The sequence below is a fragment of the Dasypus novemcinctus genome, chromosome 6 (assembly GCF_030445035.2).
Source record: "Dasypus novemcinctus isolate mDasNov1 chromosome 6, mDasNov1.1.hap2, whole genome shotgun sequence".
NCBI classification, from domain to species: domain Eukaryota; kingdom Metazoa; phylum Chordata; class Mammalia; order Cingulata; family Dasypodidae; genus Dasypus; species Dasypus novemcinctus.
Window position 1 is genome coordinate 43241691 of NC_080678.1, and position 27169 is coordinate 43268859.

The 27169-nt window shown below is 41.9% G+C and overlaps 1 protein-coding gene across 1 annotated transcript in view; it reads right to left on the reverse strand.

Moving 5' to 3' along the window:
• DNTT (DNA nucleotidylexotransferase) overlaps nucleotides 1-22296 on the reverse strand; it is a 32859-nt gene extending 10563 nt beyond the window's left edge. Inside the window, exons 1-8 of the mRNA XM_004456972.2 lie at nucleotides 22094-22296; nucleotides 10432-10606; nucleotides 9598-9726; nucleotides 8156-8326; nucleotides 7052-7123; nucleotides 5994-6117; nucleotides 2589-2721; nucleotides 1431-1539 (exon numbers count right to left, since the gene is read on the reverse strand). Of these exons, the coding sequence (XP_004457029.2) occupies nucleotides 1431-1539; nucleotides 2589-2721; nucleotides 5994-6117; nucleotides 7052-7123; nucleotides 8156-8326; nucleotides 9598-9726; nucleotides 10432-10606; nucleotides 22094-22296 (1116 nt within the window). The remainder of the gene's footprint in view (nucleotides 1-1430; nucleotides 1540-2588; nucleotides 2722-5993; nucleotides 6118-7051; nucleotides 7124-8155; nucleotides 8327-9597; nucleotides 9727-10431; nucleotides 10607-22093) is intronic.
• Between the last annotated feature and the right edge of the window lie 4873 nt (nucleotides 22297-27169).

The window sequence follows — 27169 nt, forward strand, 5'->3', positions numbered from 1 at the left end:
AGCCTGCCCAGGAGTGGTGCTGCACACATGGTGAGCTGACGCAGCAAGATGATGCAACAAAAGGAGACACATTCCCGGTCCTGCTGACGAGAATGCAAGTGGACACAGAAAAGCACACAGCGGATGGTGGACACAGCGAACAGACAACGGTGGGGGGGGGGGGCGCGGGGAGAAAGGGGAGAGAAATAAATAAAGAATAAATCTTAAAAAACAATAAAAGGCTGAACCAAAGCCACTTACTGGCAAAGATGCCAGAGAATCGCACCCTCACCCATGCAACTTCTGAATCACCCCTTAAAAACAAGCAACCAACCCAGAAACAAAAAGCCATGCTGCTTCTGTAGGGTTGCTGTGAGTTAGGGTCTCTTTATATTACATTGAGGACCCAATTTAATTGGCCCCAAGAGTTATGTCTGGAAATTCAGCCCACTCTCAGGTAGGGCAACTCCCTACTTGTAGGGAACACTTTGAGATATTATTTCTCATGGGAGATTGTTATTCTCCCTTCCTGAAAGACAGAGAGGAAGAAGGCCAGTAACTCATATTTTACCTAACATTGCCTATCAGAAAGTTAGTGAGTGATTCTAAGATATGGCCAGCAATGCTTGCCATCACCCAATTTGTCCACCCTGTGAGAATTCCTCAGAGCTCAGGCAGATGTGGGGAAGGGAGAGGCAGGAGCATGTGAGCCTGGTCTACACCCAACAGATGCTCCACCACTCGGGAAGAGCAAAGCTGGGCCAGGAGAATAGCTCCAGCCTCCTCACCCAGGACTACGGGTGCTGGGGTAGGGCCCTCTGCTCTCTTTGGGAAGTGGTGGCAGGAATTGACTTGTTGGGGAGATCTAGCCACAGTATCCTCCTTAGTTTCCTCCACTGCCCAAAAGCAGGCTTGCAGCAAGTCGGAGCTCCTCAAAGGGTTGAGGCTCTGAGCCATGACCACTGCTGGGCCCACCTTGCCCCTCATTCGCTTCTTCCCTTCCCAGTGCAAAGTCAAGGTGGTGACTGACCAGTATAGAGTTCAAGGTGCTAGCAACACCTTAGATGGATCTGAGCATCTCAGTAGGCCACTCCCACCCTTTGCTTGCTGCTTTCTGAGCTCACACCTCCCGGGTCTTCACAGAACGTGCTCTTAATTTTGTTTGGGTGCTTTAATGTCTCTGCATGTCAAACACAGATGCCCAACTGCCCTAGGCCTCTTTGGGCATAGGGCGAGTGTCAGATAACAAGATACGTATTCATAATGTACACACCAGGATCCAAAACAGGTAAGCCTCATTGTGTATCAGTGTTATTGTGGAAGCTGCTAAAAATAATTGAGAATTGCTTAGATGGTCACTACACAGTTATTAGGTAAATAGTGTACAAAACACAACAGTATTAATATAATGCTTGAGTGTCTAAGCATCTATTTTTAAACTTTTTTCTTACCTCCTTTCCCCATAAGTTTATCACTTTTTGTAAAAGTTCTTCTTCTTCTTCTTCTGTTGCTCCTGGGCTGGTAATTAAAAAATCCACATCATGCCCAGACTTCTTACCCCTGATTGAAAAATAGTATACAATGAAAATAAGTTAGATTTCTAGCTCTCAATTTTTAAAAACCACCTTTGTTTCTATGCTCTATGCTGAAGGTTTGCAACACAAAATGCTCTTGACTTTTTTTTAAACAAAATATCCTTGGTTGTACAACCCTAGCCTTGCAAAATAAATTTATGACATAAAAAAAATCATATATACAATTATGTTTATATGAGAAAAAAATGACAAAGAAAATTATTACTTCTACTTATACACACATACACACAGAGTCTCAGATGACAACAAGCAAACCAGGAACTGTGGCATCACACAGTCCATGTGTGGTATCTGGAAATTATGGTACAGAATAAGGACACATTCTCTGATTCGGTTGGCTCCTTCCACTTACCCCCTCACTTCAAACTTGGCTGGCCAGAAAAGCCAACAGACATCTGGAAAGAGGGTCAGAGGGAAAATTGGAGGCAGGTATGGGAGAGCAGGAATCCCTTTCTCAACTGAAGGCTCCGTGTCCAATGGCTGCACCCATCTTTGTTAAGAGTTCATCCTTGCACCCATTGCCTCAACCAACATTTATTGTGCCAGGCACCATGCACTGACTTCATTGAGTGCTGAGCTCTAAAAACTTAGTGGCTAAAACATACGTCCAGACAAATGACTGTAATGCTGTGTAACAAGCTTGGCAGATGTCAGAGAAACACTGAGGAGAGATGCCAGCCCCAGAACAGAGGTGGGAGTCAAGGAAGGCTTTCTGGAGGAGGGGGCAACTGAATTGAGTCTGAGAAATGGAGAGAAGTCAGCCAGGTGACAATCTGAGGAAAGGCTGTCCAAGCAGAAGGGCCTGGCTGAGCAAAGTCACTGAGGCAAGAAACAGCCCTGTGTGCAGGGAACGACAGGCCATTTGGGTTGCTAAAGTCACACGTGGAGGCACAGGAAATGAGGCTGCAGAGAGGCTGGCACCAGACCGAAAAGTGTGCCACGTTCAGAAGCCCGAAGAAGGCAGAACTCCTGGAGGAGTTAGAAAAGGGGTACAAAGGCAGCCTCGTTGCTTACCTCCGGAATCCTCCTGTCATGGTGACGAAGGCGTCAGGCAGAAATGCCCAGACGGCCTCCTGGACCAGCACGCTGACAGCCTCTGCTTCAGCCCTGCTCACACAGCTGACAAGATCTTCATAGTAGAGGAATCCTGGGGGCCATTTGATAGGTCAGTGGAGAGGGTGGGAGTGCACATGTGAAGCAATTAGCCCTCAGTAGAAGATCTGCCCCAAAATGGAGCTAACACGGCCGAAGGCATCAAAGTCAAGCTTTATTACCATAGAGACAGTGTAATTCACGTTGTTCCTTTGGTTCGTGAAATTTTCACAGAAATTTCCACCAGTGGCTTTTGGCTTTTCAACTGAGAGGCTTACAATATTCCTGCTTAAGAAGGAAACAATATTTCATATCCTTCTGGAAACCAAACTGTTCAAATCTGATTTCTAACTCTATAACTAGACTTCTGGATGGGTAAGCTATGTCCTCTTATTTTTAAAAAGGTAATGCATAAATATTTGGAATGGAAAGGTTTAGGGTTGGAAGATGGTGTATCAACTAAAGAAGTTAAAGTCAAGAATAAGAAGAAATGAGATCAGTGTCTGAACCAAGGTGGAAAACACCTTTGGTGTTTTGACTTGTTGCTGGACTTTGCCTGACAGCCATGAATAATTGAAAACATAGAGTCATTCCCATGAAGGGCTAATGACTGGGTTATTCCCACAGATACATGGAGCAAGGGGAGATGGGCAGGGGTATGGGGACAGTCACGCACTTAAGGAACATCTAATTATTCCTTAGTATGAGGCACGGCTGTCTTATCTAGGATCCCCAAGAATGAGTCAAATTTTGCTTGACTATTTTTAATAATGGGGTCTCTGACCGCTCCAGAAGCAGACCGTTTCCTAATTGTAAACACCATTTGGACAGTTCTTTCTTTTGATGAGCTCAAGTCTCCTTCCTTGTAGTTTCATCCATCATTGGCCCTAGTGCAGGCCTCTCTAGAGTGACAAGGAACAAATCTATAGGTCTTTCCTTCCCCACCACCAAGAGTGTGGGAGGGAGGAGGCCAGGAGACCATTCTCTTGAACAGCTTGTTCACAAAGTTCTCAAATTCAAACTTCCAATATTATCTCTAAGTGGCAACCTTGGCAGAAATGTGCTGGCAGGGTTGAAAGAAGATGATGTTCATACTAATACGTCTATAAACTCATGTCCAATATCAAGCTTCTCTGCTTGTGGAACCCTGGGTTGTTTGTGTGTGTGTGTGTTTTAATAAATCCTAAAATTTTCTCTCCTTGTCTTGTAAAAAGCCACAGGATTTTTTTTTTTTTGTCATTTTTGTGAAGCTGGGGAGTTTGATCCAGAGTTCTTTTTATACAGAAATTGTCATCATGACTAATATTGAAAGTACAGCCCACTTGATAGCCATAAACTGTGTAGGCTTATTCAGTGAGGTGCGTGCAAAATTAGAGACCCAAAGGCATGATTAGCAGTGATTTCATTGAGAAGATGCACAGATATCAAGAATGAAGAAGGAGGTACTATGATCACTTGTTGGCCTCATGAAAGCAATTTAACTGGCATTCCTTTTTGGTATGGGAGAGAAGTTTACTATGAGAAACTTATCACAGTCCATAAAATGTGCTGCTATCTCACAAAAATTGATGTTTCAAGGCCAATGTGGTGTGTGAATGCTCAAGCCTCAAGGAACTGCAATTGAGTGCTGTTATGTCACATAGAATTAGATTTTCCACCAAACCAGAAGATTATACTTTCAACATGTTTTGTTAGCTTACCCTTTGCCATATTCTAAGCTATTGCTGTTGACAATTCCATTCATTGTTGTGCTGCTACAATGGATGCATATAGCCAACTGTTTTGGGCTGTATGATGGGAAGGTATTCCTTGAGTTCTACATAAAACTGACAGCATTAAACAGTCTAATGGCTTACTTAAATGATAGCTGCTTCATTCACTGGATTAGGAGAGCACAGAGAAAGAAGAAAATCCAGTTTACAACCTGGAGAAATAGATAGTGAAAGCACTTGATATCATTTAATAAGGGTTTTCATCCAAGTAACACTACATTGCCTCCCAATTTCTCTCTGTGTGGAGTTCTTACTATCATGCCAAGCCATTTTCTAGCTGCTTAAGTTTAAGACTTATGTAAATTTCTTTTTAATGGCATCTCTAGAGTTAGTGTAAATCATGCTAACTAAATGGGCACTTCCATGCTAACTAAATGGCCCAGGTCCATTTTCCCTTAGATTCTTTTGTTTTCCATGTGGCATCATAAAAGGCTCTTTAGCAATCTTTCAGAGGTGTCAACATTATAGAAGATGAGTAGGGCCTTCTACTGCACCAAGATGCGACCCACGAAGATCTATCTGCTTACTCAGCAGTTGCTTGACTTTGGTCAGGACTTAAACAGAAGAGAGCTGTTTTCTTTCTTTCTTCTGGTCTCCTTTTGTAGAAGATTCCCTTACTTTCATATCATTAAAAATGCTAGTGCCTTCATCTTCACCATAACTCCAGAAGCCCCAGTGCTTGTGCCTGTGGCTATAACTGCCTTTGAAATCACAATTCTCTTGTATTTCTATTGCATTTAAAAAACATACAATTTATGTATGTTTTGTCATCCTGTTGTAGCATTTCTTCATTTAAAAAATAAACTAGGACCTTCAAAAAATGGAAACGACCAAACCAACTTCAGCCTCTGAGGGGCCAGGCTGGCTTTCAGGTCACAGTACTCATATTCCAGCACAGCGTCCTCTTCTAAGGCTAGAGAGTCCTGGCCAGGAAGAGCGACCTGGTTCTAGTCTAGACTTTCACCATTGGCTTTATGCTTTCCTGGTAACTCACAGTTTCTAAAACATATTTATGCTAGGCAACAACTTGGGTTTGAGTATTCTTTACTCCTCAATTGCCCATGTTGACTTTCTGTCCTTGACTCCTCTCCCACATCTCTTACCCAAGGAGACAGCCCCCACCCAAATGTCTGGAAGACTCAGTTTAGTAAGAACCAGATCAGCAGCACAGCCTGGTTTGACATCTAGATAAAGGCCTAAGAAGAAAGCCCCCAAACAGAGCACTTTCGCTCCATGCTAGGCGAGGTACCGAAGGCTTTGCTGCATTATCTGATTTATTCCCCAGTTAAGTACCAGTGCTAGCTCCTTTTGCTAGATGAGGTAATTGAGGCTCAAAGATTTTAGACAACTTGTTCAAGACCACATAATTAGAAAGCGCTGGAGCTAGGATTTGAATCCTGTTCTGTCTGATTCCAAAAGTTTGGGCTTTTACCCATAAGCATCAAAGAAGGTGAAAAGGTGTCCCAGCTCAGCCAGACTGCAATCGAAGCCCAGCTGACTTTCTCAGATCCTTACCACAGCCTGACCAGCCCATCGCCACCTTGGGACAATTTACCTGCTTTCTGCATTCGTGTGAGTTTCAGGCTTTCGTTTGACCTTATTTGACTCAGAGTTCTGAAGCCCATCCTGAACCATTTCTCAGATGTCTTTAATCCCACTCCAAATACAGAAGTGAAGAGCTAAATGGAAGGAAAGGTATGCCCTTAGTTTCTAAAATAGTCATTATGACAATGAAGCAATACTTTTTAAGATGTTAGCAATTAAGAAAAAGTACAAGGAAATCTCTGACATAATTTCTCCTGGACATGACAAGTAGGTGAGTGACAGTAATTTATTGCAGATATGTTTGTTTCAGGGTGCTTTCCAACATATGGCATAACTAAACAAAACAAGCAAGAAGGCAGTTTCTGGCATCTACATCAGGCTTGCCTCGTGTAGTATGATCAGTAGGATTGGTTTATGGTAACAGTTATCCTTCTTATGCATGACTCTTTTTCAAAAATCACTTACACAAAATCATACTCTGCATGTTTACCCTTAGGTTTGAGAGAGGAATGCTTATGCAGGTTACATAAATTCTCCACCATCACATCACTAGCACATGGCAGAGCTGAGACTCAAACCTGGGCCTATGTGTACCCCAACCTCAGGCTCCTACCCATGGCCACATGTTAGGCTTGTGCCTCACTTCTGATCTGAGGCTCAGGGTCTGGAGGTGGGGCTTGGAAGTCAAAGGCTATCTTGATTGTAGGGATAGGAGTCAGGGAGGCAGAAAGGATTGGTGGAAATCCCTGGTACCTGCAACTACTAGGTAGGGAAAATTGGGAGGTAAACCCTGCTTCAAAGTAGAAGAGGATGTAGTGAGGAGCTTTCCAGACAAAGGTTTGCTCTTTACGAGCAGGCTTGTCTGGTCCCCTTGGTCCTCATGTCCCATGATATTTGTACCCATGAGTGGCAGACTCCTGGAAGGTAAGGTAATTTGTGTCTCTCTTAGTGTAGCAATCAGCTGGGGGATCCCATGGCTATTTAGGCATCTGCTTCCCAGACCACCCAGAATAAGTTAGAGGATTAATTAAAAAATCATTTTAGATAAATATACTCAAAATCACTTACTTTGAAGGAACTATATCGTTCATCATTTAACACAGCTTTAACTTCAGAACTTTCTCCATCTTCAATAATTTCCTTCGAGAATGGTGAAAAAATATTTTCAGTTTGTGCTGTGGGACAATCACAAGATGTGACTCTCCATTCACAGATCTGGTAGTTTGATTTCTCATGAAATGCACACCCTTTGCATGCAAGATGTTTCCCTAACTTATCTGGAGAACACAAGACATTTCCCTGTAATCCTGGAACCAGTTTATTTTACATCCAAGAACTCCTTGAAAAGGCTCAGGGATAAAGATTAAGAATGATTAGTATCCAAACCTTCAGAACTCCAAACCAAAATATTCACTGACAAATGTATGTCCAATTGATAATTTCCTATTCAATGGATATGAACTTGCTGAAACAAGAGGATTTTTCATTTGAGCAGGTTAATTATGAAATGCCAGTCCAAGTTCAAGCAATTAGGATGGCTAGGTCAGACTCACCCTCCTCTAAATCAAATTGGGATTATTTTCCTTGAATAATTTACATTGTACTTGACTATTCTGAAATTTACTTCTGAATGACCAACTTGGCTTCACAGGTGGATCTTTAAGATCATTAAATAAATAAACACCCCACCCCTGTCTCTCTCTGGAGCACATGAGTAGAGATGCAGAATCAGTTCCTCTGCACATCACACCCACTACTGTTCTGGAGGGTGACATCCCCTGAAGGGAGCTGAGGTCCTCTGAGCTTTTAGGTCACTCGAGTCTTTCACCATGGTTAATAACAATATGGGAGAATTCTTTATCCACTAGCCCCACACTGCTCCAGCTGTGTGCATATCGGGGTATGGATTATGCATATAAATGCATAAATGCACACACATATATGTCTATGAACATATATATATGTGTGTGTGTCTATATATGTATATACATAGACATACACGTAAATACAGATAAAAGAAAGTCATATATACCATATCTAAGTAGTAGACAGGGAAATGACATGCTCCATGCTCCTCTCTCTCTTTCTTTCTCTCTCTCTCTCCTCCTTCCTATTTTAGCTTATGAAAGAATATTAGGTAGAGGGGCAAATCAAATCACATTTCACCCTTACCTCTATGACACACTTTGCCTTGTCTCCCAGGCAGGGAATTCCTTCTGTGTCCTTCATACTGATGATTGTGAATGGAAGAGATTTCAGCACAGAAGCCGCTCTTGCAAATACCAGATAAGATTCTTCATTTTCTCTGAGTTCACAATTTTCAGCCAGTATATCAAAGGCATCCTGAAGAATAAATTAGTGAGCAAGAGGTCTGCTTTCTAGCACTTAAGCCAGCAGTCACTCACAAATGCCTCTTGCTTTCCTTTAACAATTGGAACACTCCCTTACTATTTCCTTGAGCGTCAAGACCATTTCCCTTACCATCATGCACTGTCCCCCCTACTGCCCCACATAGTTCGTGGGGCAAAGGAGCCACTCAGTTCATGCTTGTTGAGTTGGGCAGATTTGTATAGAAACAATTGGCACTGGATGCATTATTAAAAAGCTTTGAATTCTCAGTCATTAGATATTCGATAATGATTTAAGCAGAAACATGACCTCATGCTCACTGCGTCTTACTGATCATTACTCAGCATGACCTCTCCCTCTTGGTTTGCTGTCTTCCCACCAGTCTGTGCTCAGGGTTCCGTCTTGATCACTGGCATCCCCATCTCTCAGCAAGTGCATAAAGCTTAGTCAGGGCTCATCACAGACTTGTTGAATGAATAGATATAATCAGAGGTCACACAGAGTCAAGGCCAGAGTGATTCAAGGCCAGGCATGTTTGCTTCCTGGCAGAAGGGTAACTACCGCACTCTGTGACACCATAATCTTCATGCCAGTAGCTGCAGTTCCCAGACCTTCCTTACAGAAATGGGGTTGGAAGTCTAGAAATGAAAACCTTTGTTTTTCGAACACTTCATGTTTTATCCAGCTGATTACAGGGCAAACAGCTACGGGTTACTTATGGTCATTTGAAACACAGTTACCCCAATTCAGGGCTGGATGAGACCTGAGAAATGATCTAACTAATTTCTTATTCTACAGATGAGAAAACTAAGGTCAGCGAGAGGAATTGACTTGCCCAAGCAAGTTTCAGGTTGAGGCTAGAATCCAGGTCTGCTGACTTGCAATCTTTTGGTTTCCCAGCTAAAGCTGCCTATGCGTGATTGTTACTTCTATGTAATTTGTTCTTACCACACATTGGACTAATTATAGTACTTGGTTTTTCAGAGTATTTGCCTTTGAGAAGTGTTGTGTCCATTACTGACAACTTAATTAATAGCAGTCTACCCTCTCTAAAGAATATTATCCAAATAAATTTCTCTAGCTCCATGAAAGAAGGAGACCCATTCTTGACAGCAAGAAGAACCAGAGATCAGGGTAGGTGGGTGGGTAGGGATGGGGAAAACTTTCCCAGATTTGCAGACAAATTAACAGTTTCATTTTCAGATGTGTGGAAAGAAGCTGTAAACCCTTCATTTGCTCTGGATGTTGACGTCAAGTCCCATTACCGTGAATATTTGGTTCTGGTTGTTTAAAGTGGTCCTTCTCTGACATGCGTACGGGGAGATCTTTTTTATAGCTAGTGGTAGAGTCTTCTGGTGGCCTGGGTCAGGACTAGCTGAACAGTCTTGTTTCACCTAAACAAATACACAAGCATCCATTTTAATAACAATTGATAATGTATGCATGAAGAAGCAATTGAAGGCAGTTTAGTGGCAATTGTCCCTGGACAGAGAATAAAATTAAGGAGAAACTTAAAAATTATGTTATATAATGTTTGAATTTGCCATAATTAGCATGGATTATTTTTGCAATCAAATTAAAACATGAAAAATAACCACCTTTTAAGTATCATTTCCTTTCTATGAACTTATCTAGTTATGTTCCAAATCCTCTTCTTAAGGGTTCCAGCACCACTGGTCAAGGATTTGGAATAAAAAGATTAATTTTCTTTCTTTTTTTTTTTTTTTTCCTGAGTGACCACAATAAGAAAAACAAATAAGAACCCTCTACTTTTTGACTCTTCAAGACTTATATGTTTTGAAATATTAATATTTGTGTGTAAACTTGTCCATAATAATAGCTACTGTTATTAAACACTGTGTTAAGTGCTTTACATGTGCATTATTCTAATCCTCAGAACAATCTTAGGAGACAGTTGCCAGCACCATTGTCATCTCATATTATAGGAGAGGAAACTGAAGCTCAGAAAAGCTAAGTGATTTGCCCAAGGTCACACAGGGAGTAAGAACCTGGGCTGTGAACCGAGTCTGTGTGATGCTAAGCCCACATTCTTCACCATCCAACCAAGAGCAATGAAAATCTCATCTCTTGACGCTTACCACAAGCTGGTGTTTTCCTGTCGTCTCCACTGGTTTTCCTGCTCCCATACATTCTATCAGCCAGGAGACATCCAGGAGTTCGAATTGGGAGCTGGCTTCTATTTTTTGCAACTGAAGCCACTCCAGAACATCAGAACCAGAGTTGTTTTCTGCCACAATGTGGGTGACAGACTCGCTGCAAAGAGCAAGGCAAAGTTACCAGCTAAAAAGGGCTTTCCAAGCCCAAAGCTGTCGTCCTTCCACAAGTTGTCCACAGCATTCCGCCTGATGGAGAAAGAGGCACCCTGGCCTCCACCACAGGCATGGAGCATTGAGGCCTCTTGCAAGGGAATTCTCTCTCGATTTCAGTTAGTGCAGCAACAGTGGCCTTTGTTACACTCAGATCAAGAAAAATTAAGGAAACATTAGAGAGGATGTGGTGTTAGTGGAAAACCACGTTCTAGAGAAGACGAACGATGAGATGGTTCATAAAGTGGTACCTCACATGCTACATGTAGATTTGGTATACCGCTTTATTTTTATTTGTAGATAATTCAAACTGGTATAAATTTGAAACTTAAACCAGTGGCTTTTAACTTGTGTGACTATGACCCACAGTTAGAAATATATTTTATAATATCATGACCCAAAATAGAAATATAGTTATAGATATAGACATATTTGTAGCACCTCCTGAATTGGTTTCATAACTCATTAATAGACTGTGACCAGCCTTTGGAAAATATCTCTTTACATTTTTTTCAAAGCATACCGCAGTGTTGTACAACAGGCAGGGGTCTTTTCTTAATGTTCGCTGAGAACTTGGTGTGTTTTAGGTACTGTCCAAGTACTTTACATGCATCATCTCATTTATATTCACCTCACTCTTCAAGTAAGTGTTGTAGTGTTCACACTTTAAAAATTAGAAAACTGAAGAACAGAGCATTTCAGTGACAAGGTCACACAATTGGTAAATGATACTTATCATTCTAGGTTCTCCTTTCTGGAGCAGAGGTATTATTTTTACAAGTCTCCAGAGTCAGCATCATATCATCTCCATTTATCAGATGAGGAAACTGAGGCTCAGAAAAGTAAATCGACTTGCCCAAAGTCCACAGCCAGGAATTAGCCTGGGTCAGAATACAACCTAAAATTGAGGGCTCTCTTTTCTATGTTACTCAGCCTCATCTGAATAGTTCCATTTGAATTTTGGAAGAACATTTATGAAACAGAAGTACAGATGCAGAAAGGATCCCCAGAAGGGGGCCAACAAATCATTGATTTTGAAGTAGTGCTCAGGTGACAACCATTGGAGCAGTTGTATGTAGACAACATGTGTAAACAATGTTTGGTGACCAATCAGACATCAGAACAGACAGAATATGGGTCAGTGGAGCAGGGCAGGTGCCAGTGACAGGGCAGATGAAGCCACTCAGAATGGCCTGGTGTCTCTCAGAAACAGCGGGGAATAACAGCAGGGAGGGGCCCAGCTGGGCTGGTAATTCAGAAGGACTTCCTGGTGGAAAATCCTGTCTTGTAGGGCTTGGATGGAGAGACCACTAATGGGGCATTTGCCTTCTCCATAAAATAGGAACTTGGACCTGATGATTTTTAAGGCCCTTTTGGTTCAAATAGTCTGCAAATATGACAAATAGGAAAAGCAAACAGCACACTCAGGCAGCCAAAAGGAAAATTGGAAATATATTCTCTTCCTAGTTCTCTTCCTGAATTTCTGCTTTCTTCTTCTCCTTTTTAAAAAAATTGACTCTCTGATTCATTGGGTATGTTTTGGGTCACTGTTATATGTACAGCCTTAGCTTCCTTGTGGTGGTGGTGGCGGTGCAGTTATCAGGAAGAAAAAGGAAGTTTGGGATATTGATATCTTATGTGAATCACATAGTTAATAATTTGAGTTGTGACAAGGCACAAGGCATGAACAACCTCTGCAAGTAATGTTCAGAGAAGAAAAAGAGCTTGGTATGAACTGGGATGAGTAGGAAGCCATGAGTAGGATGGCTTCAAAGAAGAGCTGGGACTTGTGTCTGGACCTGATGGATGGGTAGGAATAAGGTATCAGGAAAGCAGAACCTTGGGTCCTCCTGGATAAAAGGATTCAGTGGCAAGAAGGAAGGTAGCGTGTTTAGTGGACAATAAGTAGAATAGCTGGATTGCAGTGAAGCATTTATGATGGGAAATAGTAGTAGAAGTGTCTGCGTTGGGTGGGGCCACCATATTATAGAGAGTCTTAGAAGCCTGATTGAGGAGGTTGGATCTCATTTGCTGTCCACTGTGGAGCCAGTGAAGGCTTTGGTGAATAGGACAGTAATAGCACTTAAGTATTATTAAAAAAAGACTAATCTGGTGCCCAGGATGCTTTGGAAGGGAGAGCAATGTGTTGGAGGGGTCCAGCGAGCAAGTTAGGAGTCTGAAACAACAGACTAAGTGTGAGGTGATTTGAACACAGACAAGTTCCTATGGGACTGGGAGGAAGGCAAAGGAGAAATATGATGGGCGTCTGGCATTAGCTCACCTATAAAGTGTGAAGTGGTGCAAGGAGTCCAATATCACCCCAGCCTTTCTATCAGGGTAAAGTAATAGCAGCTTTGGAAGTAACAGGGCTTAGGAAGCAGCATCTCTGGGGGAGGGGTAAAACAGTGAAATTGAAACTTTTTTCAGACATTCTGTGTTTGAAGGATGGCAGCAGATCCAAGTAAAAATATCCTGTCAACAGTTGGGGATCGGAGGCTGATGCTGGAAGAGAGGTTAGAGCTGGAGATGAGAGCTGAAACCATGCAGATGGAGAGGTTGGAGGTTTTGCAGCACGTCTAAGCAGAGATGTCATGGTAAAACAACATTTTGCAAGGTTTGAAGGAAGAAAGATAACTATTTCTCTCTTCAAGGTCCATATAATTTCAAAAACTAAAATAAACTTTCTAAAGGATTATTTATGCCAAGATTTTAAGAAGACAGCAAAAGGATTAATAGTGTTATACAGGAAGTATAATTCCATCTATAGTTCTGCCCTTGGGATGGAAACACTTTATTATTATGTTATCATTTATTATAATATACTTTTTATTATAATAATAAATAGGGTTTTTGCCTAAACCTCAGAGGGAGATGGGAGTGCCAAGGACAGGTCCTGGAGCTCATCTTTGAAATTCAGACCCCTCGCCATCCACTCTCTTACCACCCACATGACCTTGCCTTTTAGGACACACCTGGGAAATGTGGGCGTGTCTGAGTTCGCACTATGGGATGAGAACCACACACATTCCTGACACAGCTGGGGGAAGTATGTTTGCAAATGACAGGCTGTAAATCATATGAAGGGAGGCATTTTAACTCCCAATTTCTCTTCATTAAGCATCTAGCAAACGAAACAACAACCAACCCACAAACAAACAAGCACAAACGAAAACAAAAAAAATCAATCAAACGAAACCTCTGTGGCATTCACACAGTGCTACTCAAAAGTTTGGTACTGGTTGTCACTCATTCCTAACTAGGTAAGTACAGAAGTTGAAATCCAACATTCAGAAACCTTAACAGTAATTTGATACCACCGCAATATTTTTCTTTTATTTCTGTAAAAACATTGGTATGCAACAAATTACAAATACAGCTGGTTCTTCACCGGAAGTAATTTAAGAAACATCATTTACAGACTAGTCTCTGTTCTGGCCCAGTCTACATTTCCTATCTTCTCGTGTTGCCTGAGTTCAGCCGGTCTTCTGAACGCTGCCATGTAATATGAACTTCCTGTGTCGGGGCTGTCATTGGCCCTTTGCAGACGATTCAGTCTCTAATTGTGTATTTGTTTGCTTCTGGTTCTGAGCCCATATCACACAGTGCTACTAAGAAGAGTAATGGGTTCTGCTGACAGTTTCTCATGGCTGGGTTGTGGCAGCTGTCTACTGCAGTACAGCAGTTTTCTCTCTGCTCTGAATATGCCAAAATTGAAAATATGAATGATATGTAAATATTACTAGGTGCCACATACTATACCAGGCATATTTCATGTGTTCCTTCATTTTATTCTGTCAAAAACCCTATGAGGTAGGTATTATCATCCCCATTTTAAAATGAGAAAAGAGAACCTCAGGGAGGTTTAAAAGTCACCCAGCTCATAATTGGCAGAACTTGGATTTGATCCTAGGCTTGTTTTAATCCAAAGCCTATGTCCTTGTATAGACTGTACTATCCCCACCCCACCCTGTGTCTTTGTGCTTGTTCTGTGGCTATGGATGGAGCTACTCATGACCCTCCTTTTTTGCAGAAGGAATAACATCTGGAGGGGTATCAAGATAATAATTTCAGGGAAGTGAATTTGGCTCATCCGCCTACCACATGGGAGGTCCAGGGTTCAAACCCCGGGCCTCCTGACCCATGTGATGAGCTGGCCCACGTGCAGTGCTGATGCATGCAAGGAGTGCCATGCCACGCAGGTGTCCCCCGCATAGGAAGACTCCTGCACAAGGAGTGAGCCCCATAAGGAGAGCTGTCCCATGCAAAAAAGGTGCAGCCTGCCCAGGAGTGGCGTTGCACACACACACACGGAGAGTTGACGCAGCAAGATGATGCAACAAAAAGAGACACAGATTCCTGGTGCTGCTGACAAGAATGCAAACAGACACAGAAGAACACACAGCAAATGGACAGAGAGCACAGACAACGGCGGGGGGGGAAGGGGAGAGAAATAAATAAAAAATCTTAAAAAAATAATAACAATTTTAAAAAGACCCCCTTCAAAGGGCAGAAATATAGGTGGAATAATGCTTCCTCAGTGGTGTTATTAGACGCACTGTCCCTGCTGCTGCCACATAGAATTTATGTCCAATATGATATGTGCTATAATAAGATGGCAAGACTAGAACTACCCCAGAAAACTGAAAGAAGAGTTGCCATAGCTACACGCCAAGATGGCAAAGCCACGGGAGGCGGTCAGGCTCTCTGAGGTCTGGGTTTTGCTGAAACCTCAGAGGACAACAGGAGTGCTGAGGAGGAGCCCCGGGACTCTTCTTCTACATTCAGGCCCTTCACCAAGAACCCTTTCCACACTCCCCACCACCACCACCGTCGCCTCTTCCCCTAGGATTCCCCTGGACACAGCTCTGCCTTCTGACAGAGACATCCAGAATGCTGGGGGTCAGGAGGGCGCTGGCGGGAAACGCTCATGCAAACAATAAAATACAGGTATATACAAAAGAAAGAGGCTAAAAAGAAATATGCTGGATGTTAGCAAAAATAGTAACTACCCACATATATGTATGTGCATATATTCTTACTTAATCCTCACAACAGCCTTATGAGGTGGGCAGTAGACTTTCAGATGAGGAAACCAAGGCTTCGAGAGGGTACATGAAGTCAGGATTCAAACCCAGATGTGCTGACACAAAGCACTCTCAACGCTCTGGTAGGCTGTGGTTAGACCCCTGAGCGAGGTTCTGTTTGTTTTAAATACTTTTCTATATTTTCCTATTTTCTGTCATGAATTATCTCACACTACTTTTTTCTTTGTCTTATAAAAGTTGACAGAAACCACCAGGCAGTCACCCCCAGTCTCTTCCAAAGCCCTCAAAATGCAGCTGAAATTGTTGCTCCTGAAATATCAGTGGATTCAATTCTTCAAGGCCACCTAGTTCCTTAGCCATGACTAATTAATAATGTTTTGGACTATGTTTGAGAGTGGTTGAACCAAATACAGAAATTTTATACTAGGATTTATCCCTCAGCTTTCCACAGAGAAGAAGATTCAGAGTCTTCGCCTTCAAATAGTGATTAACTGTAACACCCTTGGCTTGGTCGCTGCCCCTGAGGGCAGGGACAGTGGGGTCATAGCCTCCATGTTGTAATCACCCCTGGTGCCCAGCACCTGACCAGACTCATAGTAGGGGTCAGTAGATTTGGGTTGAGTGAATAAATAGATCTATTAATCAATAGCGCTAAAAGAATCTGTCTCAAACCCTAGTCTCTACCAGGAAGCTGGATTCAAATTCAGTTGCCTGGTTCCTATTAGCAGAGATCCAGATTCAGTAAATCTCAGCTGGGGCCCAAGGATAAGCAGTTTAACAAAGTCTCTGGGTGATTCTGTAGTAGCCAGTGTGTTCTCGTTCTTTTTTGGTGCATGATAAACTATCCCAAAACCTAATGGCTTTAAAAGGCAACAATTTCACTATATCTCACAATTTTGAGGGTCAGGAATTCAGGCAGACTCTCCGGGTGGTCCTTCTAGTCCAGATGGAGGCCCCTCATGATGGCTAGCCAGGGTGTGCGCCGGTCTGAAGGACCCAGTTGGTTTTGCTGCTATGTCTGGCGCCTTAGCAGGGATGACTGGAAGGCTGGCTCAGCTGGAACTAGTGGCCTGAGAGCCTTTACGTGGCCTTTCTAGGTGGGAAATTAAACATGGAAGCTTTGGGAGCCAAGCGCGAGTGATCCAGGGAACAAGGCATATGCTATGTGGCCTTTTATGACCGAGCCTCACAAGGCATGTGGTATCATCTCCTCTGTGCCCTGTTGATTGAAGCAGTCGCAACCCTCCTGTACTCAAGGGAAAGGTTTCAAAATAGACCCTGCTTCTCTATGGGAACAATCATATTTTAAAGTCACTTCACAGCCCAAGAACTCAACTCTGAGAAAGACTGCTGTAGATAAAGCTCGTCTCTCTTTAACTGTCCCAGCTTACTTTTGCTCCCCAGGCTGATCTTTGGGCTTAACTGCAGCTGTGCTTTCCAAAATGGTGCTTGTTTCACTGAAAGTATGTGAGATAATTTTAGGAGGTACACAGTTGAATGTTTTTTAAAAGGTGTTTGTTTATATTTATACTTAGAAATTAAGCACATCAAATCCATGGCTTTATGGGAATTACTGCTTAGAACAAGGCCAAATTATTTAATTGAGTCCATCTAGGGGCCATTAAAAGAAAAGCGCTAAGTACATAATATATATGGTAAAAGATAACCCAAGAATCATGAATGTAGCACTCAAATGTCTGGGAAGCCCTGGTTATGGAATTAACTCACAAATCTCAGTTCTGTATCTTTTTCTCAGTTACAAGTTTCTCTGCCCTTCCCAACTTTCTTCTTCTAGTAGGCCCTGCCTCTTGGTATTAAAAAAAAAAACACACAACAAAGCAAAACAAAAAAAACCCTCCAGGAAGAGGCGGCCACCTTCCTTTTCCTGGAGACTGACTGCTGCTCAATCTGGTTTCCCCCATCCTGGTGGATGGTCACTGGCTTTTAAGTTTGTCTTTGAAACGGTTTTCTTTCCTTTGGGGAAGTCATTCCTGATTCTTCCCATCTGGTGTGGGACTTATTTTGTAAACAAAGACTTTAAATAGTCATTTACAGTTCAACTGAGCTGTTTACCTTTCAAAAACCCTCTTGCCAGTTTCCCTAGCAACTGATCTATTTCAGAATCCCTAAAACAGAAAAATCAAAGCAGTTTTGTATTTGGTTTTATACCACACTCTTCTTGCTGGCACCAGTAAAGACAGGTTTCTTTTTCCAGCCCTGCTATACTTACGGCTGAGAGGGCCTGGCCTTGATTTTTTTGACCCACCTTAGATGGGATCATGAAAATTTTCATTCATCTAAAACCCACAAATATTGAAATATAAAGTAACTTGGACCAGAGCAGGATTAAAGTTTACATTACATATTTTTGAATGTATTAAAAGTACAGTCTTTAATATTTTGCTGATTACAAAAGTACTGCTTGTGCACTGAAGAACTGCTTTTTAATTACAAAAATTGCTCATGGTAGCAACAAGTTCCTTTTGCTGGTTTCATATTTACCAGATAAATCATTCTTTGAGCAAATACTTCTTAAAAATGAGTATGTGTAAGAAAGTCATCTGAGGTCTGCAGATGAGATCCACATGGTCATTCTGCCTCCCTTCCCCGTGGAGTCAGAGAGGGGTAACAGGCTGAGGTGAAGCGCAAAGCTAATCATAGGCAATGACTCACACTGGTGTGCCAGGGAGGAGGTCCTCTCCGCTGGGAGGGCTTCCAGGGGTGTTAGGTCTTGAAAACAGAGAGGTATAGAGAGAAGCTTTCAAGGTAGGGGGTAGAGGCAGGGAAGAGTGAGAAAAAAATGTAACGGGCTTCTAGCTGTTTGAACAGTTTGTGGAATTCAGTAAGTGTTAAAGTGCTGGATAGATGTACAACTGGAGAGCCATCCTTCCGGTCCACAGCTCTTTCTTCCACAACATCAGTGATTTGAGACAAGACACAGATGGTAGCTTAGCTCATGTGTCCATAGGGGAGTGTTGATAACAGAATACAGTTTTAAAATAGCTTAACATACTAGAATCCAAAATGAAATAAGAATGTGACAACCACTAGATTCTAATTCTCTAGGCTGACCTCAGCGGCTTGAAGATTGTGAAGTTGCCATAAAATTTAGGATTTGGGCTGTGGAATATTTTATTCAATATCCTTTCCATGAACATGCAAAAATGTCTCACCAGACTTGTCACCCCATATTTGTGTTTTAAGAACCACCTTCCTATGGCACACTGAACAGCACAGCTTTTGCAGAATAACATAAATATTAATGAAGTCCATTTCAAGTATAAGAGTATAGGATTATCCAGATAGTTCAATATATCCATGTACTTCATTTCTAACCTGTGTGTTCAGGCTGGAGTAAAGCAGGAATTAGTTTTTTCCCCCCTAAAATATAATCCTCCAGGCAGTCAAAAAATGTGTTAGGAACCCTGGAGACTGGTGCCTATTTTCAGTTTTTTTTCTTAGCTCCTCTTTCGTTGACTATATATTAGGAAAGAAAGGTATAGCCTTAACTATTGAGAAGTGTTGTTTTAAAACCCAGATTTCTTTGTTGTTTTCCACTTTAAACAATATATGATTATTGTAAGAAAAAATTTGGGGAGGCACAGAAAATAAAAGTCCTAATCCCTCCCTACTACCCCCAAAATAACCACTCATAACATTTTGATGAATTTCCTTCCTTTGTTCTATTTGTTTATATACTTGACCTAGTTCATATATATTCTTTATTTTTTTTAGATTTATTTATTTATTTATTCCCTCCCCCCCCCCCCCCTTGTCTGTTCTCTGTGTCTATTTGCTGTGTCTTCTTCGTCCACTTTTGTTGTCAGCGGCACGGGAATCTGTGTTTCTTTTTGTTGCGTCATCTTGTTGTGTCAGCTCTCCGTGTGTGCAGTGCCATTCCTGGGCAGGATGCACTTTCTTTCACACTGGGCGGCTCTCCTTATGGGGCACACTCCTTGCATGTGGGGCTCCCCTACGGGGGGACACCCCTGCGTGGCATGGCACTCCTTGCGCACATCAGCACTGCGCATGAGCCTGCTTCACACGGGTCAAGGAGGCCCGGGGTTTGAACTGTGGACCTCCCATGTGGTAGACAGACGCCTTAACCACTGGACCAAGTCCACTTCCCCATATATATTCTTATATCTTGCTGTTTTCAGTAACTTATATTGTAAGCACTTGACAATGACTTTAAAAATTCCTTGTAACCATTATTTTTAAGACATTCCCTGCATTGTGGAGAGAGAACTCACTTCATAAGGGTGTTGCTATAAAAGTTCAATGGATTTGGCTAATCAATAAGAAAATAATTGCACCTTACTCTTGTAGAGCTGATTTCATTCATCAAAGCAAACGCCCATCACCTCATTTGGTGATCACTACACATAGAGCATTTATCAGAAAACTGAGCTCAGAAAGGGGAGACAAGAGCATTGCCCTCCACACGGCTGGGAAGGGTGAAAGCCAGGATCTGAGGTTTACTAGACTTCTTAGCTAGAGATTTTGCCTTACAATAATTTCTATTGTTTTCCCATTAAAGCCTATATAGCTATGTACAGAAATTCCGTTTGAGAGCAGGACTTCTACTTCCTGTGGTTTATTGTTGCACCATAGAGCACATTTTTATTTCATGTGCCTTCTGAGCTGCCAGCCTGGGAACTTTGCCACCATCGAATGCACAGCAGCAGTTTGCTCACCATGCACTAGTTTCCTCTGTCGCCTGAGCAGCTGGGCTTGGTTCTGCCAACAGAAGAAACACTCCTGCCAACAGAAGAAACCTGCCTCTGAGCAGCTCCCTAAGAACCTGCCTCTGCCACCAAAAGCTGTATGTATTCATAGCAGTGTCCAGAACTAGACCAGGGGGCCTTGCTGGAAGTTTGGGTGTTTTAACTGTGAGCTTTCTCTGTGTGAGTAGGTATCTTGACCATTTGGCTTTCTCCTTCCTGCCTACCCTCACCAAATTTCTTTACCACAGAAAGCTGATCTATATTTTAAGACTTCTAATTTCTGCATCTTGGCTTTCCAGTTACATGATCATTTTTTCTTTCTTCCAGTTCCAACATTTTATGTAAGTCTGTAAGATTAGGCAGACCTAACAATTAGACGAAATTTAGGATTTCATGGACAAGGTGTTTAGCACAAAATGAAATTGAGGACAGCTGTAGGGAACAAAACAAAACAAAATAAGAGGTAGACCATGTATAAAAGAAATTAGATGAGAGAAAGACCATTCAAAACTGAAGATTATCTGTACTGAGAATTTTAATGGAAAATAAAATGTTTCTGTAGTATTGACTTTTTGTATGAATGATGGGTATTGATGAAAATACTCATCTTTGATTATTGACTTTTGAGATAATTTAAAGCTGACATTCTTTCATCAGGAAAAATCTTGTCAGTTTTTATTTTCAACTGTCAATGTCTATTTTAAAATAAAAATTTATTTTCACGTAGAATTCTTAATGTCATTCCTGAAAAATTACAGTCTATTCCTTGGACATTCAATGTCAGCCAGTATGTTAATCATCATTCTTTCTTCATTGCAATCCCCCTGGCAGTTCTATTTGGAACCATCATTTATGTCAAGTTCCAGTACTATTTGTTTCTGGATTTTGCTTTGTTTTCTCTTCCATCTATTCGAGACCAGTGAAGAGCTTATATAAGTTAAGATAAACAGCGGGGATAATTGCTGGACTTAGTGAGTGGGCTTGTGAGTAAACCAATCTAAGTGACCCAGGTGGACTCTGATCTCATCATGCTTAGCATGGTGTCCACTGGACAGGGCTGTCACTGAATCTTTAACCAGAAACTTATGCTTTACAAACCCTATTCAGACTGCTCTTGGGAAAAGTATGATCAAAGCCCCACTTGGGTGTCTGTGGTAAATCAGCTACTATCGTTAATCCTAACCCTTCACAGACACTGTTTAAGGAGAGGCACAGCTACATGTTTAGGTGATAGCCAAGCAACCAAACGATTCTTTCTATCTCAAAGAAGCTGAATTTTTTTTTTATTGACCTCAAGTGGTGTTTTGTTCTATTTGGTCAAGACTGAAATTATTGAGTGGTTTCAGCATTAAATTTTCCAACTAGTTTTGTATTTATCATCCCTAGATATCTCATCTCTAAATAGTGAAAGACAAAAACAAAAAACAAACCCAACAACAAAAAACCACCTTATCTTTTGGTGCCAGCTGGTTTCAGTTCTCACTCAGGTCTTTTCCCTTAATTAATTGACTCAAATTTGTTCTTTAATTTCAAATCTGCTGTTCTCCCAGTGGGAACATTACCTCTTCCAAATGTGGAAGAAAAAACCACGTTCCTTGGTTTTCAAAGGAGCTGTTCACAAGTCCCTGCTTCTTTACAAAGATGAAAACAGTGACGTCCTACCTGAGTTCATTTTCAACCCTGAACCCTTTCCTTCGGGCCAACTCCATGAGGAAGGTTCTGCGGGTGCTTCCCATTTTCTTCTCCAAAATGAAGAGGACCAAATCTTGAAATTTAATGTTGTGAGGACTGGAGACGGCCGAGGCATCCATCTGTCTGGGTCTCTTCTTCCGCGGGCCCGAGCGGGCTATTCGCAGCCAATCCATGGGAAGAGACTGCTGCAGCGGGCTCTGCCATCCAGTGTGCCTCCAGAAGTGAGGGCAGAGCCTGCCGCATCCCCTATGAAGAGCTTTGATGTCACCTCCCCGGCAGACTCTGAAGCCAGGGCAAGGCTTCATGGGTGCTGCCCTGGCAACGGCTTCCTGCTGAGGAGCAATGGGGGAACTTCTGTTGAACTCTGTTCAGTTCACTTATCCAATATGGACAGGATAGTGAAAAAAATCTATTAACCTTTTGCTTTTATATTCATAATCTCATCAGATCCTACCTTGTGGGCATGGTACAGAGGCATCGTTGGTCCCATGTTATCTACCTATTTTTAAATTTGTTGAAGGTCCTCTATTGTTTTATTTATTTATCCCTTTGAATGTCCCACCTCACTTCTATGCTCTTCCTCCCATAGACAATCATTGCGATGTGTTTGATTTCTATAGTTTGCATGGGTGTTATTGTTACATTATATGTGGTTGTTTTCATTTTACATAAATGGCATTGTTAGGTTTCTCATTCTGCTGGTCTTTTTTCACTCAAAACTATGTCTTTCAAATTCATTCACATTGATCTGTGTTCTAATATGTGTCTAACTGCTTCATAGTACTTTGAGGTGGATATTTACCACATTTTTTCCTATGTTGGTGTCATTTTATAAATTAGGAAACCAGTTTACTCAAGATCACATAATAAAGGACAGAACCAGGCCTTAAATTCAAGACTGTTAACTTCAAATCCTGTATATCTCAGTTATATTCAGTGTACTAAGGTTGCCCAGAAAGTAATCTGTTATTTAACTGTAAAATAGGGCTTTCAGCATGGGGTAGGATGAGTCTTAGATGAGAATCCCTGCCATGAAGAGACATTTCCATAGGTTTATAAGCAAAATAAAATGTGTCCTTCACCAACACAGTTTATAGATCTCATTCCCCAAGCATCTACTATAGGGCCAAGCACCAAACCAAGCACCTATAAGCCTTAGCCAATGAAATTCTCACAACACTTCTGTCAGGTAGAAACCATTATCCTCATTTAGTGAAACTACTTGCTCAAGGTCACACAGCTAGTATATCATTGAGTAGGGACTCAAACTCAGATGACTGAGTCTAAAACCTGTACTCTTAACCATCAAGATTTCCTCTTTATATATCTTCCACAATAACAAATCTTAGCTCTGCTCATACTGTGCCATATTATTTGAGACCTTTGGCCTCCAAAAGCACATAAACTCCTCAAAAACAATAACAGGAAAAGAGGGATGTGATAGCTGCCTTCAAACATTTGCAACACTCTATTGCTCAGGAGAGCAAAATCAGAAAACTCCAAGTGGAAGTAGTAGAGTAATAGATTTTAGATCTCTGCAAGAGAGAACTTTTTAGTAACTAGAGCTGTTTGAAAATATAGAAAAGACTGCTTTGTATGCTGGTATATCACAGGTCATGGAAAGCATTCAAATAGAGGTTAGATAACTGATTGTTGAATGTTACAGAAGAGATTCAAATATCTGGTAAGAACTTTTAATTCAGCTCTGAGACTCCAGTCTTCTATAACTGTTGGCCAGAGATCAAAATTTGAGGATGAATCCATTTAGGCCTGAGGAGGTGGTTGGGTACTGGAGTGCCAGTGCTTCATGTCAGATCCAGTCAATTACCAAGCAGCCCCATAGCAAGGAGCAGGCAAAGGGTTCTAGCAAGAGTCTGGTTGGTTGTTGTGTTCATTCGCAAGGTATGGCCAGAGGAAGAAACATGTTGCTTAAATGGTAAAGTAATGGGAGGTGGTGCAATGGGATGGTTTAGAGCCCAGGCCCTGACATCAGCCTGTCAGTGTTTAAATCCCATCACCATTGTTTTGAAAACTGAACCAGGGCAAGTTGTTTAACTTCTTTAAACCTCAAATTTCCCACCTGTAAAATGAGAACTAAATGAGATAACTCACATAACCTGCTGGGCAGAGTGCTTGCAAAGATGGAGCACTTTACATAAATGTCAGTCGGCAGTAACTGAATATTTTGTTTTGAAAGAAGTCCTAGATCAATTTGAAATCAGATCTATATGTTTTATAAAACTATTATATCCTTAAAATATTATATTGGCCAATATGATGTTTACTTTGCTTTGAGTCACTGGTATTGAAAAGATTATCATCGAAAATTTAATGTGGGGAAACGTATGTGGCTCAAGCAGTTGGGCTCCCATCTACCATATAGGAGGTTCAGGGTCTGATGCCCAGGGCCTCCTGGTGAGGCAAGCTGGCCTGCAAGGTGAGCTGACCCATGGGGAGTGCCACCCTGCGCAGGCATGCCACCCTGCACAGAAGTGCCAACTGATGCAGAGAGCTGGCACAGCAAGATGATGCAACAAGAGACACAGAGGAGAGAAAATAAGAAGATGTAGCAGAACAGGGAGCTGAAGTGACACAAGAGAGTAATCACCTTTCTCCCATTCTGGAAGGTCCCAGGATCGGTTCCCGTACATGCCTAATGAAAATAAAAGCAGACACAGAAGAACACACAGCGAATGGACACAGAGAGCAGACAAACGGGGGTGAGGGGGGATGGGGGGAGGGGGAGGGGGAGGGGGGAGCAGAAAGGGGTAAATAAATCTTAAAAAAAAAAGGATGGATGCTTTAAAAAAATTTTTATGTGTAAAGATATCTGTCTGTTTTTAAGGTATTTTTCCTCAGCTCCAACTCTACCTTTCTATGATCTGCTACATGAGCTTGGGGCTGGGACCTTGCAAACCACATTTCTCATTTGTCAGCTGGCTCTATGTTAGCTCTGTCCATAGGAGGCATTAGAAGGAGATTGGCAGGCCAGAGAAGATGAACTATTGATTTGGTCATCAACAATTTTTTTTTGGCACAACCAGACCCCGCCTGATGATCCTGCCCTTTGGAGTTACCAGCATCCTTCAGGCAGCATCTCATTCTCAGAGATCTGAGTTCAAGCTCTCAAGGGACTCTCCTTTGAGCTCCCAGGGTGCCAGTAGCAAGCAAGCAGCATCTCCTCCTCAAAGATTGATGTCCCAGCGCCATGGGGACTCCTGTTCTAAGCTTCCAGGTTTTGACAATCCTAGCTCCTTCCCTTTCTTCTCCCAGCCCTAAGGGTGGGACAGGCTTCCTGGAGTCACTCTCCATGTTAGCTTGGTGTCCTCTTTTTGCTTTCTCAGCCCTTGTATTAAATTATCTCTGTTGAAATGCCTAGTGTGCTTTCTATTTTCCAAATAGACCTTGACTGATTCAATGCCAATGAAAGTGAGGGTGTAAAAATGAGGGCTTTTTTTACAGCCTCATTTTCTGCTGGAGCACAGCCTTCCTAAAGGAAAACTTGGCAATAGTGTGGAAAAAAGTCTTTAAGGTGTCCAAATTCCTTAACTCAACATTTCTTTTTTTTTTTTTAAAGGAAATAGAGACACATAAAGATAGATGCATCAAAATGTTCATCACAACATACAGGAAAGAATTGGAATGATGTCCATTAACAGGGGTTGATAAGTAAAAGTATGACAAACACTATGTAACCATCAAAATCATGACCTGCAAGAATACTAAATCACATGGTTAAGTGTTCACTGTCTAATTGTAAAATCAGTTTACAAAATAGTGATTACCACATTATGCCAATTTTTACAGAGAAGATTAAAAAGACACATGGCAAACTTAGTATTACAATAGTGGAGATCACTGGTTGGTGAGATTATGCATGATTTCTATTTTTGTCTTTGTGCTTTTCTGTATTTTACACATTTTCTATAATAAAATGAATTACACCTGTAACCATAAAAACAAATTATTAAATAAAGAGAGAGAGAGGGAGATTACCTTGAGTTGATTCCATATCGTCTTAGTGGAAAGCTCTGATTCAAAAGCAGTAAGGCTACTTTAAGTAAGATGAATAGAAGTTGAACATGGTTTCCTTATGGTTGCATTATAGGGCTAATTTTACATTTTATGTACAAGTCCTATCTTACTATTAGGCAGGACTCCACTGAAGTAGGGTTCCTTGTACTGAAGAATGGAAGGGGTGTACAATTCTGCCTGCCAGGTAATTTACTGAAACATACTCTGGAGATGGAGTTTGTGGCTTCTAAGGCCATTTTCCTGCCTCAAAGAGCCTTCCCTCCTGCGAGGATCACAATTGTGAGAGCTGAAACCACTGCCATAACTCACTGAGGGGAGGTGTTAGACCCCTCAGCTCTTCCTTAAAATGAGTCTGAGAACACTGAAGTTCCATTGTTTCAAGAATTAAATTAAATCATGTTCATGAAAGTGCCTTGAACATTAGGAAACACTAGACAAAGGTGAATTGTTCTTATCCTCATTGGCATTGTTGCTAATGACAGGAATGAACTTCTTCCTACTATCCTATCATTTTCTGGAACTATTCATACCAGATGTTGAGCATTTCCTTGGTCCAGGATATTAGTCAATAACCACCAAACCTCAGAGGCCTAACAAAAGTTTATTTTTCTCTCATGCTATTTGGTGGAGGATTCTGCTCCCCTCAAGACTCAGGCTGATAGAGTCCTCATGTTTTTGTACTTGTACCACCAGGACAATGAGGTCTCCTTGGTCACTGTGGCAGGGGAAGAGAGGACAAGAGGACGGAGGGTGGGGGTGGGTGTCTTGGCCCAGAAATGATATACATTGCTTCTGGTCAGAGCCCATTGGCCAGAACTTGTTACAAGGCCCCACCTAACTGCAGCAGGGCTAGAAAATGCAAGCAGCTAGGTATTTGGGAAACATTGCTGACTCTGCCACAATGGCTGTGGAGCCTCCCAGCCTAGGTAGCATGAATGCACCTACACTGAGCATGGGGCCAAGATTAGGGAGGCCCCAGAGCCCTGTACTTCCTGGATAAGAAGCTCCAAG